General features: G+C 41.4%; 1 protein-coding gene across 10 annotated transcripts in view; it reads left to right on the plus strand.

Moving 5' to 3' along the window:
- SMARCA2 (SWI/SNF related BAF chromatin remodeling complex subunit ATPase 2) overlaps positions 1 to 14,478 on the plus strand; it is a 166,781-nt gene that overhangs the window by 131,397 nt on the left and 20,906 nt on the right. For 5 of the 10 annotated variants that reach the window (XM_044756940.2, XM_070495812.1, XM_070495813.1 and 2 more), the window contains exons 28-29: positions 2,878 to 3,095; positions 11,518 to 11,571. In XM_044756940.2, the coding sequence (XP_044612875.2) occupies positions 2,878 to 3,095; positions 11,518 to 11,571 (272 nt within the window). Of the gene's footprint in view, positions 1 to 1,020; positions 1,117 to 2,877; positions 3,096 to 11,517; positions 11,572 to 14,478 lie in introns of all 10 variants that reach the window. The other 5 variants (XM_070495815.1, XM_070495816.1, XM_070495818.1 and 2 more) reach the window with 2 other exon arrangements.

A 14,478-nucleotide genomic window follows, 5' to 3' on the forward strand; every position in this document is an offset into this window, starting at 1 on the left:
CTGGGAAATATTTCGTGAATTGATTTCCATTAGAAAAAGACCCTTAGAAAGCCCTGGGCATAAAGCACTGCATATGGATGTGTTTGGGGTCTTTGGGGAGGGGGCAGATGCTTTGTAGCTCTCTGCATTCCTGCATAAAACCTTAATTTAAGGGGAATAATGATCAGTACTTTGTCTATTTCCTTGTGATTCCAAAACCTAAAATTTAATAAGAATCTGCACGTATTAGCATTTGTAATAAAAATGGTTTCACTAGTTCTTTTTGCCATTCAATTTGTTTTTGCTTCTTAGGTTACTCACAGATTTAAGAGATTTAAAAAGTCCAAATATCACAAGGTTATGCTTTGTTCCTTTTTTTCAAAATTAAGGGAGGGTGAGAGTAGAAATACCCTTTTCACAACTTCCCCCTCTTCATTTATCCCACTGCAAAGAAAAACAATGAAAAAATTTACAGCATGAAACTGAAAGTGAAGTATCAGTTCTTCGGGATTTTCTTTTAAAGAGAAGAATAACATTTGTATTAAAATATTTGAACTTGAGAACATGCACATTGCTTTTACTTACATGGGTTTAATGAAAAAAAATTCCTTTATTCCAAAAAAAATCCATCTGAGACTGCTTCGAAACCATGCAGCCTATTTTTTTTTAAAAAGCACTAAAATGAGGTTTAAAATACCCAAAATAAAGCATACCTTGTTTTCATTTTTTAAACTAAATTTGAATATTAATTTGTTTTCTGATTGGCTTAATTGTTAAGAGGCGAGTAAGAAGTAGAAACCACCTGAGCTAAAATCTCTAATTCTGCTGCCTGGAATAATAAGGGGGAAAAAAAATATGATAAGTAGTTGTCAATATTAAAACAGGCTGAAGGAGGAAGGCTTCGGGCCTTGTAGTAGCAGCTAGAATGAAACAGCAGATTTGAGTATCCACAATCGTTTCAGTATTAAATTTTCAGTAAAATAAAATTACTTGTATATGAAAACATAGCCTTTCCCCAGCTCTCTTTTTTTTCCTGATCAGCTGATGAAGAGACTAGCAGCTCGCTGCTTTGCTGGCTTGTTAATTTTATCCCCACTAACTGTGATTTCCGATAGCCGGCCTGCTGATAGTGGTAAGGTAAATATCCTTTTTCGTTGCCGTCTTGAAGATTCAGTAGAACGACATCCCAGGCATGTGTAGGTGTGTAACACATCAAAAGCCGGTGTTCTCCGTATTTCTGTGTGCGACTGGGTACTAGAGGAGAGCAATACCATTAACTGTTGACAGCCTTGCATGCTGTATTTATTATTAGCATGTTCAGCCTCCAAGATTTTCGGGACAATTTCCTTTTCTTAATCTTCGCTTAGCTGCAGTGTGTTTAGCTGTATAGTGGGTGTCCTGCTTTTAGGCAAATGAATATTAATGAAATAACGTGGAGCTTTTTTTTTTTTTTCTTTTTCCTTTTTTCCTCATAACTCATTAGATCTCGCCTCCTTCATAGTGGTTATCTGAACACTGTAGGATCGTGATGGAAATTGTCTTTTGATTATTAAGGCCTAGGCTCAGACTGTCCCTTAGGATTCTGTCTGTGTGCATGTTGCTTCTGTGGGTTTGCACATTGGAAGATGCATAGAAAACATTTTTTTTTTAATCCCACTGGCATTTTTAACATGCCAGGTTGTTTTGTGTTCTGCACCAGGTTTTCTTCACAAAACCTTTCTTTTTCAGGAGGCATTGTACACAAGTGAAAGAAATTATGTCTGAGCTGTAATCACTCTTTATATTGATTGTTATACTCACATGATCATAAATATTAGCCATGTTTGGTGCTGTGGAGAAATGAAGGTAATTGCCTTATGATTAGAGCTCTTTCAGCTACGAGAAAGGATTGATCAGCATTTGCATACTGGAGGCAATATTGGGAGGCACGAGGAGCAAATAACATCAGTTATTTTGCGTGAGAAAGCAATCGTGAAATATAATTTAAAGATTTAAAAACAAAATTTCTTTTCCATGGTTAGAATCTTCTTTTATCTGCGTTTTTTTCCTTTGCAGTTTTTTTTTATCCCTTTATTTTTCTTAAGTTTTGAGATTTACCAGGAAAAAAAAAAGTTTAAACTTCTGGGTCTGTCACATGGATCTTTTAGCCATTTATGAACAGGTTTCTTTTATACCTGGTTGTTTTTATAGCTATTTTATTATCTCTCTGCATTAGTGCTGCTGGCTCTGGTTTAAAGCAAGCGTTTGCAGGTAATTGGAAAAAAGTGTTTGTTGTTTGTGAGTGTGTGTGTTCTCTCTCGGATGATTTAAGTGCGTTTACCAAGGAATGTGGCTTTGTACTTAGTTCCCCGTTTCCTTGTTTACTAATTGCTACGTTAGAACAAAATCTGGATGGAATTTTGATTTATGTTGTGAATCATGAAAATTGATGTAAAACCTCCAAGAAGAAAAGGTTAAAGCTTATATGACTATTGTAAGGACGCACTCTCAGGGAAATTTTTTTCTTCGCCCATCTTTTTTTTTTTTGTTTTACTTATTACCCTCCTACAGTAAAGGGACAATTAAGGTCTTTTTCTTATATTGAGCTAAAATTTCATTTGGATTCAGTTATCTTCAGACACTTAAATATACAGATCTTTCTGTATTTGTCACATTCTTTTAGTGTTTCAGGCCTTCAGCATATTTTGCTCATGAAACAGACTTGGGTTAAAGATGCATTTATCCAGTATGGTGGTCTTCCATTTTTCTTCTTACTCCACTGATAATTGTTACCTTTTATTTTTATTTTTTTTGTTAGTTTGTTTCATTTTAGTCTAACTATTCAAACGTGTTTTTTTTGGTTTTTTGTATTTGGTTATTCTCTTGTCTTGAATTTTTTCCTTCGTTCCCTATTAACAGGCCATTGAAGACGGCAATTTGGAAGAAATGGAAGAGGAGGTACGGCTAAAGAAGCGAAAAAGACGAAGAAATGTGGATAAAGATCCTGCGAAAGAGGATGTGGAAAAGGCTAAGAAGAGAAGAGGCCGTCCTCCAGCTGAGAAACTATCACCAAATCCCCCCAAACTGACAAAGCAGATGAATGCTATCATCGATACTGTGATAAACTACAAAGACAGGTCAGTGTTCCTTCTTTCACCTTCATCATCTTTACCGGGACCATAAGTGATGCTACCTAAAAAGCAAGACCTAAGAGGGTGTACTCTGGGGGTTTAAAGTTCTTTCTACTTTTGTTTCATGGCTTCTGCCCCAAAGGTATCAGTAACCTTGCGCCATGTTCAAAATGGCCACCATTGCTATTTTGTGTGCTGTTTTACCATGTATTATTTAAGATATTTGGAAACAGGAGTTTAAATTACAAAATCTTAAAAAAATCTAAACTGGAGAAGGATTCTTAAGGATCTCTGAAATACCGTCACTTAAATGAAAGGATTAGAACGATGGAGTGAAATTGTACTTTTGGATTGAGTTGTTAGAGAAAGAAGAATCCTAGCACTTTATGGTAAATATTTCATGTTAAGACTCTGTTTAAAACCAGAGAGATGCTTCACCAAAAATACTGTTCCTTCTTTCCTTCCAACACACTTGAATTTCTGAGCAGTTCTTTGAGCCATCTCCTTGTTCTTAAGAACACTACATAGACAACATGGTATTTCAGCAGATTTACCTGTCTTTCATGGAACTTTTGAATGTGAATGTTGAGAAATCTGTACTGGACACTGTCCCCAGACTATTTTAAACCATGAACAATTATTTGAAAACCAAAGCAAAGATGTTTTATGGTGTCGGCCAGCCCTATACACTAAATAAACTAGTTAGACTACATTTTGCTTAGTTGATTTGGTTTCAACTTGATAATCATGTGATGCATTTTTAACAGGAAGATCACAACTCGTTCCAGTTGAAAAATTGATAGGAAACAAAACAATTAAACATTTTATTTCTAGAAGTTGCGTAGTGGTATGAATTAGTTTTTAGTTACCCCAAGTTTTTGACATTTGCTCGTGTTGCCCTGCATACCAGGAAGTGTTCAGCACAAATAACTAAGTTACGATTTTGGTTTTTCATTATGACTTTAGTGCATGTTTTATTCCAGGAAGGAAACCTCATTATAGAGATTAAGTAGTATAAAAAACAAGAAACTTTCCACCCTGGGGTTTCATTGTTAAGTCTTTGTTGTATTATCTGCAAGGAGTTTGCTGTACACAGGGTCGCTAGGAGTCGGAATCAGACTTGACGGCACTAACAATAAAAGGAGTTTTCAGAAATGGTGAAAGGTGGGTAGGAGCAGATGTGTGTGAAAGGGTCAGAATTTCTTGCCCCCCTTTACCTACCAGGTCTCTTAGATTCCCTGCTTCCTCTATTTTACTGTTTTCCTTTTTTTTTAAAAAAGTGCATCCCCTTTGAGAATTCTGAAGTGGCCACAAAGGGCAGCCCCATTATATTGGGTTTGAAGTTATTCATTGACACAGGGGAATGACACCTATCCAGGAAGGAAAATTTGGCCAGGAGTCCATTCTTTGCCTAGAGTCAACATGCAAACTTCCTTGTAAACCAAGAATCAGTCTCTGTCTGTCAAGTTTCTGTTCCCCCCCACAGCCCGACTGGTAGATTTGCCTCAGGCAGCGACAGTTTCCAGGAAGCCAGCTTGGACAATTACGCCTTCTTTTGCCAGCCCCTGGTGTAAAGAAAAATAAGTCGAGGGTATCGCTCTGCATATACCTCTGACTTTTTTACCTTTGTCTCGGAAGAGCGAGCTGTCCCTTTCTTTGACCAGGTGTGCCTTGATATTTGACTGGCATTTTGTTCATGACCTGCTGTGTCAGTCCAGGGCCGTGGTAACGCTGAGAAGAGCCAAGACAGTCCTTGGAGGTTTAGAGGCCAGGCCTTTTATTCCAGGGGATGGCCATACTCCTCTTTAATGGTGTAGAAGACGTCACTAGCCAGTGGACCGCATATTGCCAACAGATTGGTGTATTTCAAGTTTAACATCATTTAAAAAAAAAGCATATACACACAGAACTGGAGAGATTTCTTATAAAACTTCAGAGGTTTTTTACTCCCCTTTTTGAAAAACCTAAAACTCTGGCAGTACTCTATCTCCCTTTCCCTGAGGTCACAGTCAGTAGGCGTGAAGAAGTGGCTGCCCTCTCTGCAGGCCATCAACGTCTGGTTAGTTGCAGTCCCCATCCCTCACTGTCATCTCATCAGTGTGCCATTTATCATCCATGCTTTCCACACCTGGCCCACTTCACACATTTATATCACCTACTGGCGCCACAGCCTTCTGCGTTTGTGACTTCCTGATGTCCACAGCTATGGGCTGACTGCTTTCCTAGAAACCACCCCAAGGTAGAGAGTAGTCGGGTTATACCCCTTCAGCCTCAGCTAAGCATAGCACAGGAGTTGAAAGCACCAGCTTTAGTCTGGGTTTAACTACCTGCATTTGAATCGGGACACCAGCATCCTGCCTGTGGGACAGTTGGACAATTTACTTACCCTCCCAGGGCCTCAGTTTCCTCATCCACAAAATGGAGTAAATACGGTACCTGCCTCTAGAGGAGTTAGGGGGATTCGGTGAGTTAGTACAATCCAAGCTCTCTGAACAGTTTAATTATTAATAATCAGCCTTTTAGGCTATTTATAGCTAATCAGGTGGGTGAATGGAGCTCTGAGCACTATAAAGTAAGCGTCCTTGCTGTTTTTTTTCCATCTATTTATTTCCAGAAACAGAAAAACGAAGTTTCACAGGCCCTGATTATTGAGCACATCTTTAATTGTACTGTAGGGAAAGGATATTTAAATATTTCAGCATGCAGACATTGAGTAGTTTTCTTTTCTCCCTTTTTCTGGTTTTATTTATTTCTTTGCTTCCTTATTTTACTTTTCCTTGCACAGTATCCTCGTAAGATCCATTCTATTAGCTGCCACGTTTAGGTACGTCGCGGAGAGCATGTACTGAATTTCCCACCGCTGCGTGTTTCATGTATATTTCATGTTAGTAATCCTCTAGAAAAAGTACTTTACTCTATTTATATTTTTTGTGTCTCTTACCAAACTTGGTACTCAAGTAGGAGGCACTCAAATTAGGAGGGCCTTAATTAGCTACGTTGTCATATTTTTGGTTGGTTTTGGAAAATGCTGCTGGGAAATGTACCTCTCCATGTGTTAAGATTTTTGCACCATTAAAGTCAGCTACTAATATAGTAACTCAGCCTACCTGGGAAAGAAATACCACCTGTACGAATCTCCCGCCCATCACCTCAGTCAAATGTTAGAGCTCTGACAGTCGTGCACATTAGCAGTGTATTAAATAAGAACTGCCATCTATATTTAACTGAAATATAAGAATTAATTAGCTCTCATGAAACAGTTTTTTCAAATTTCTTGCATGATTCTGGGACAGATGTATCTTTTTTTTTTTTAAGAACTGGGGTAATTTAAGCATCTATTTATTGCTTTTGTTTTCAGTGTCAGGGCTGTTTTAAAAAAAAAAGGAAAAGGATACTTTTAAAAACGTGACCCCAAAGAGCCAGTAAGTTCATTTGATTCATCAGTGTAACGTCTGTCTGCAGTAATTGCTGCTGGGGTATGCTGGCCTGTTGCTGCTCATTCCCACCATCTTATTTCCCCAAATAGAAAACTGTATTTCGAGTAGTATTGGAAGGCTTTGTTTTGACTTGTTAAGCTTGCTTTGTTTTCTACTTCTGTAGAAGGCTTTTAAAAATCATATTCTCAGTTTATGTAATATTTAACCTAAGATTCTCTATTTCTTTGAAAAGTGAGTTGGCCTAATTTGCATTTGTACTCTTTAAAATTGCCCCTGGGATGACACATAGAATAAGGCGGTGAAGAGTAGGGTCTGGTAGGGCTGTTCCAAGTCTAGGGACATGGCTTATAGTTACTTGGATAAAAGAGAGAGAGATTCCTAGAAGGATTCTTAATGTTGGGAGGGGTTTTAGCTCTACCTGGTCCAACTTTCCACACAACCCAGGTGTGCCCCCCCATCCCCTCTGGCAGGTCAGCGTCCACCCTCCATGTGGACTCTTCCAACTACTAACTCCCTGTGTTAGGAGGCAGGTCATGACCCTGAAACACAGCTCTAAACACAATAGCCGTTTCCTATAGGAAAATGGATACAGCCTGCTAACTTTTAGCTATTTGTTCTACTTGTAGCTTCAGAGTAAATCTGTTCTCATTTCAAGAAATGCCCTTGAAAATATTTATAGATACATCCACCTCAGGACATTCTCCTTCATGTTGAAACACCTCACTTTGCTATCTGAGTGGTACCTACGCTTTCCCCATCCTTGTCCCCACCCTTAAGCACATTCTACTTTATTAGTGTCCTATTTAAAACATGGCACCCTGAACTCCAAATGTATTCTGACAGCTAATTGCAGGGTGTTTAGCTTCCTTATTCTGGGCACCAAAATTCTGTTAATATAATTCAAGAGCGTGTTAAGTTTTTCCAACAACCTTGACATAGAGTTAACTCATGTTGGACACGTGACTTGTTGACAGTCACCCACTCCTCAAAACATACACATAGCTCGTTTCTCACATGAATGCTGCCAAGGTTAGCCTTCAACTAAGCATTTGGTTTTTTGAACCTGTATCTACTGGTTTTGTTCTTATCCCTGTACAGTTCCATCTTAAATGGTTTTTGTCCCGTTATTCTAGTCTATTGATGTAACACTGAATTTTTATGCCTTTTCAGAAAAATTATGGTTATTTGTCTTCCTAAGTTTTTTTTTAATCATCCAAAGACTTACTAGAAGCTATTGCTGAGAGACGTCTAAAGGGCAAAGGACAGGTCTCTATAACATGCCCCTGAAAATCGCTTCAGGTTGACGTGAATTTATTAACCAGTAATCCTTAAAGTTGATTAACCATCTGTGAACTCATATGACCATGCTATCATGTCACCCATATTTATCTATCCTTCCTCAAGGTTATCAAGAAAGGCTAAAACTAAGATACATCATATGTGTCCTCCAATCTGTCAGCCTAGAAACCCTGCCGAAGGAATGAAATGAGGTTAGCTTGCCATGAATTTTTCTAAGAGACCCCCAACTGGTACTTAATGATGTTATTTATCTTCTCTAAATAGTCCTGTGGCATCTGAATAATTTCTGCTAAATTTTTACCAAGGGTCAGCATCAAGCATGGCCGTCTCAAGTTTCCTTTCTCATTTTGAAATTGGGACATTTGCTTATCTCTGGTCTTCTGATTCCATTTCTATTCTCTGTGATTTCTTAAACATTATAGCAGAAGCAATCCACATGCTCTTTCAGGATGTAATTAGTTTGCAACTGGATACTTGAACTCATTTGAAGCGTCCTGATATGCCCTTTCTATCAACTCTCCTATCGACGTTTATTACACCTTGCTTTTCAAATACGAGCATCGTTCTCCTTCCTGAAGGATCTGGAAACAGGATATGAGGAGATTATTGTCACCTCCTCCCTCTCTAATAGTTGTTCAAAGACTGTAGCAAGAGCATTCCACAAAGACTGGCCTTACTGTCTGCAAAGAGTTTGGACTTCAGGTCCAGCTTTGAGGATGGACACAGGTACGCAGAGTGGGAGGCGGGAGATATCTGCCTGGCCTGTCTGATTGGTGGACACAGCCCTGGCACATAGTGGACTGGCAGGGGTGGCAGCCAACCGCCAGGCTCCTTCCTCCCTGACATTTTTCAGGCTCTGCTCTCTTCCCTGAACCAGGACTGTCTTCTTGCCCCTATTTGAATAAACACTGATAATGTATCTCTAGGAATGGCGGAAAGCCTCAGCTTATTCATCATTCATTCATCCTGGAAATGTTTATTGCATTTCTCCCTTATTTCCAGCCCTGAACCGCTGAATAGGACCAGAGGGTAGAAAAGTCACAGTACTTGCCCCCACCTGCTCACTGTGCACCGGAAGAGAGAGCCCCCCTACTGGATGTTACTGAGCAGGCAGCCGGCCTGGGGAATTCAGGGAAGGAGGGGTCTCATGAGCCTGTTACATGAGGATATGATGACATCTTGTGTTTATGGTCACTTTTAGGAAAAAAATTATATTATCATAATGACATTTACCTGGGAAAGAGTGCCCACATTTCATTCCATTATGTTACAGCACCTTTCCAACAATTTAGTATACTATAAACCCAAGACTCAGTGTACTTTAGTTCCTGTACACACTTAAAAGTCATTTCTTGGGGGCCAGCCCTGTGGCCGAGTGGTTAAAGTTCTGCACACTCCACTTCAGTGGCCCAGGTTCACAGGTTCAGATCCCAGGTGCAGACCTACTCCACTCATCAGCCATGCTGTGGAGGCATCCCACATACAAAGTAGAGGAAGATTGGCACAGATGTTAGCTCAGGACTAATCTTCCTCAAGCAAAAAAAAGAGGAAAATTGGCAGTGGATCTTAGCTCAGGGCCAGTCTTCCTCACACACACACATAATAGTCATTTATAGCATTTCCTTCATTTTGAGTAAGGCTGAGCTGTTTTGAAGGCCCATATATAGTCAACCCATTCTCCAGAAGGGAAGGGTTCTTATTAAAAACTGATGCCTTGTTCCAAGGTTTTCTCTCCAAAGTGCTTTACCCGAAATGCATTTGGGAATTCACTGTATCGAAGGCTTTCCCACACTGTCGTCATGCTGAGGCTTCCGTTGAAGGCAGACTGTTTATACAGTGTTCAGACTGCCTTTCCAAATAGATTTGTAGTAACGTGCATTTTTAAAGTCATATCCATTCCATTATTTAGTGTTCTTTTTTGTTGTTTGGGGTTTTTTTGTTTGTACTTTTTTTTTCCTAGCTGATCAGATTACTGACCTACTGTGTAGGTCTGTCCCCATGTACTCCTTATCAGAATCATTTGAAATTATTCTGCTGGCATCTCCTTTGTTCAGAGCCTTGCATCCCTGGTGAATTTTAATCTCCGTGAGTCTCAGATCATAGAACCATGCCCATCTTTCTCCGACTTATTTACAGTATGTTCTGTAAAATGTCTAAGATAGTATTTTGTCATTCCCAAAGTTCTCTTCCTTCACTCTTACACATTCTGAAACCACATGGTCTGTTTTGGCTTCTGTATCCCCTTGGTTAACACCCTCGTCACCCCAAGGTCCCAAATGTGCAATGGTAAAAGTGGTCCCAGTTCTATATCTTATTCCTGACATGCACTCAAATACAGAGTTCTCTCAACACACTCACAAGGTCTCTCCCACACACCCCTCCTTCTGCCTCCTCACGCACTGTCTTCTTTAGGCCCTTACCGTCATGGCCTGGCCCCGAAGAGCTGCACACTGCCTGTGTTCCCTGCCTCCAGTCTGCTGTTCCTCCTGCCTTCTTTCCGAGGCACCTAGCTGATTGTGTCATACTATTACTTAAGAACTTTCAGTAGCTTTCCGCTGCCTACCCAGTGATAATCAGACTTCCTACCATGGGAAAGATAGTCTTCCACAATCTGGCCCTAGCGACCTTCCCAACTTCCCTTTCCGAGTCTGCCTTATATCTCAGACACTCCAACTCACTCTCTGTATTGCGGGTACAGCATGCACTTCCACCCCGCCGTTCTTCAGTGTGTCCTTTGCCTTCTCTGCAATGCCTCCCGCCCTCCTAAGGCAGAGTGGGCACTGGCTCCAAGGAGGGATTTGTGAGTGGCCAGATGTAGGCCGTGTACCCCAAAGGTGCCATTTTTCCCTGGAGTAATATGTAGATGGGATGGAGGGTTTTCCCAAGATGTGTCCTAGCTGTCAGCTGCTTCCCTGCCACCACACAAAGGGACATCGATGGAGCAGTTTCAAAATCCTCAACTGAAGAGGCTTCCCACAGGCCCGTGGAAGGGCCAAAGACCTCAGGTGCTGGGTTATTGTCATTTCCAGTTGATGAGCATGAGCTCAGTGATCTATTCGAAAAGAACAGAGTTCTGGGAAGTAGAGCCAACTACCTAGATGGTGTTCAGAAATCAAGTTTGGCTGTTGTTTGGGACACCCTCTATGTGCTGGCTGCTGTAACAGAGTACAGTATCATGTTTAATTTTCAGAACAGCATTCTGAGGTAAGTATTACCCCCTTTTACAGATGAGGAGCTAGACTCGGATAGGCCAAAGCTACTCTCTTAAGATCATACGCCACGCGCCCTCGCCCCTGTCCCCCCACAGCAAACGCTGCCTGTCTTCCATTGCTTTGAACGAAGGATAGACCATGTGCCCTAACGCCCATGTATAACGTGTGAGGGAAATGGGACCAGAGATAGCGGGCATTTATGTGTTTGAGAGAAGCAAGAAAAGTCCCAGAGAGGTTAGGAAATTCTTTTTTTTTTTAATTTCTGGAGAACTGTATGTATTTTTTTCAGAAAGAGGTACCTAATATAACCACATGTGATCTTCCCACAATCCTACGAGGTAGGCAAGGCAGGCAGGTGAGGAGTCTGAGGATTGGACAATAAAATGAATTACCCAAGGTCGCCCAACCTAGGAGGAAGGAGCCGGGCTGGGACAAGAACCCAGGTCTTCTGACTGTAGTGTTCTTTCTACTCTACCGCAGGTGTAACGTGGAGAAGGTGCCCAGTAATTCTCAGTTGGAAATAGAAGGAAACAGGTCAGGATCTGTCTTGTATTCCCGTGTCTCTAAATACAGGTATCCCTTGGTACACCAAACAGATCAATCTCTAAACAGTGGGCCTTTGGAAGCAAATTTCTCCAGTCGCCTCCTGATCCACCCCTACTTGGAGTGTGAGATGGAGGCACAGAGATTCTAAAACACCTGTCATGGCTTTTGAAGTTGTTTGTGCTGTGTTTTAATTTGGCTGTGTCCATTCTGTAAATGCACTTCTTACAAAGGCGTCGGCAGCCACCAGCCTACCTGCATCCCTGGGAGATGGGTTTCTGTTGCTTCCCCCTCCCTTCCAGCGCAGCTTCTGTCTTATATCCCTCCAGCCACTTAACTTTGTGCTGTCTTGGTTTCGAAGCTTCATGAAAAGCACCTACGGTGCCTGGATCTCCTGCAGTACATGAAGAAGCGTGCACATGCACGCGGTGTCTGACATTCTGGAGTTAATTACGGCCGTGCGGAGGGTTTGCACACTGGGTTGAGTTCAGGGCGTGACTTCTGGGCCTCCCTGTCACGTATGGCTCGAAGTGTCGTAAGCCAGTCTGTTTAACCTTTGTGTGCCTCTGCTTCTCTTGAGTGGAAAGCAGAAATGCTTTTCTCCTAGAGATTTTGTGAGAATGAGATGATATTTGAGAAAGAGTCATCATTAATATACTGAAAAGAACATTTCTTTGCCCCTTTGCCAGCCTGTACTTTTTAAAAATATCACTACAATACTTGACCATCCGTATTCCACTTTTGTCAGTTGACCCAACAGCATCTTTTATGACAATTTCCCCCGTCTAGTATAGGATCCAATCTAGGGCCTGGAGGAACAAGAATTGAAGCTGTATCCTGTATTTTAGGGTGAATACCATCACCAGTTGTGGCATTCCCTTTAAATAAGGAGATTAAAAGCGGGAGTGACTTGCACCTACCCATATCTGTGTGGAGATGAAACTGCTGGGCAAGATCGTCCACTTTTGACATTTCTTATTGATGTTCAATAAACAGTTATCAATCCCAAAAGCCAGACACACATACATAGTGTGTCCAGAGAGACATCAAGACTTGTATTTTGTTTTTGCTATTATGAGAAAGAACTCAATCTGGATTCAAATTTTGGGATTGAAACAAACATTTGATTAGTTTGAGTTTTAAATACTGAAGCAACTTGGGTAAATGCTTCCACTGCCATGACGTAGAAAGGAGGCTTTATCGTCTAAATGGTGTGATGTAGGCTGAACACTCACCTGGTTAACGAGGACAGGCATGAGCTCTTTTACCCCTCTTCCTCTCTTCCACCATGAAAAGGGGATTAATAACAACTTCAAAGGGTATTACAAGCCCCCAGTGTCATGCCTGGGCTTTTTGAGGAGACGATATGACTGTATGCAGGTAGGACCTAGATAAATCCATTTTTACTGAAGACACGTGTAAACTGTAATTTCCAGAGTCATAGAAGAGGCTTGACATTTGCTTCCTCAGGATTTTTTGAGTCTGTCTGGTCCCTTACTGTCACGTATGCTTCCTTTCCCCAGAAGCCCAAGTTTACAATGTAGTGTTCAAAGGTTGCTTTATGATGAATAATTTTTTAATTCTTTTTGTAAATCCCTTTATGTGGTCAAAAGCACTGAGCATTTTCTATGTGTCAGTCTCTGTGCAAGTAATGAGAAGAGAAAAAAGAATATATAAGACAGAAGGCCTTACAACATAGTTGGAAAGAACTATATAAGGGAATAATGCAGGTACATAGTATGAATAAAGTGTCTGTAGAGGTGGAATGGGAGGAGTGGGGAAAGCTAAGCTGGGTGGCTGGTGGGTGGAGTAGGAATTCCCCAAGTAGCCCAGGGCAGGGAGGGAGGAGTGGACGAGGCAAAGGTCTTTAGTGCCGTGTGTGTAGGCAGCCATGGAGATGTGGAAGACAGGACCCCCTCTGGAGACCACGTGCATCTCAGGATAACTGGGTCACCGGGTACAAGGGGAGAGGGGCATCCATTGGACATGGCGGTGAGTATGAAGACAAGAGGATAAATACTTGGAGGTGTGATTGACAAGACTAAGGGGCAGAGTGGATGTGAGAGGAGGAGGAGAATTTAAAGATAACTCTTGGATCTCTGTCCTGAATGGTAAGTGAATGTGGTGCCATTTACAGAAATGCAAGTGAAAAGAAAGGTGGCAGGTATAGGGGCCTGGTGGGTCTGTATGAGTGTGAGTGTGCATGTGTAGCTACCCAGCCCCACCTACTCCATCCCAGGAAATCTAAATTCTCTCCATGGCTATTAACAGCCCTTGACGTTGTGATTATGTTGTTAGTATTGACTATCCCTTCAGGACAAGCCAAGAAACTGTTTGCGACAAAATTTATTTTTAGCAACCTTGGCACTAGACCTTGCGTGTTTCTTTAAATGGAGGAGGGAGGCTGTGACTATGGATCTCAGGCCCAAGCACCTTTGCATTTAATCGCTTTAATTAGATTACAGAGAATTTGCCGCGAAGTGGCAGTGTGACCGAGTGGGCACACTTGTAGAAAATCTTCGTTCTAGGTGAAGAGCCTTTCTTCACTTAGTCTCTGTCTTGGATCCTTTGGGCCCCACATCAGGGCTGACGGTTCATTTGTGTAGTAGCAGCTTGGTGATGCCAGAGCCTCACGTATTGTCCCCGATGACACTTGCCAGAGTGTGGTCCTCAGACTCAAGTCCTGTAGCTTCGTGGAGAATTCCCAGTGCAGTTAGAGGCTCTGGGAAATTCTGCTGTAAAAGTAACTTTGTTTAACCCAGTGTTTCCCAAACTTGTTTGACCAATGAACCCCGTTTTCAGGGAACGCTGTTAACAGTCCATTAAACTCATGTTCCATGGAGCACACTAGGAAATAATGACTCAGAGCTCAGAAGTTGCACTTCGTCGAGAGAGAAT

This window comes from Equus asinus, chromosome 23 (genome assembly GCF_041296235.1).
Source record: "Equus asinus isolate D_3611 breed Donkey chromosome 23, EquAss-T2T_v2, whole genome shotgun sequence".
Classification (NCBI taxonomy): Eukaryota; Metazoa; Chordata; class Mammalia; order Perissodactyla; family Equidae; genus Equus; species Equus asinus.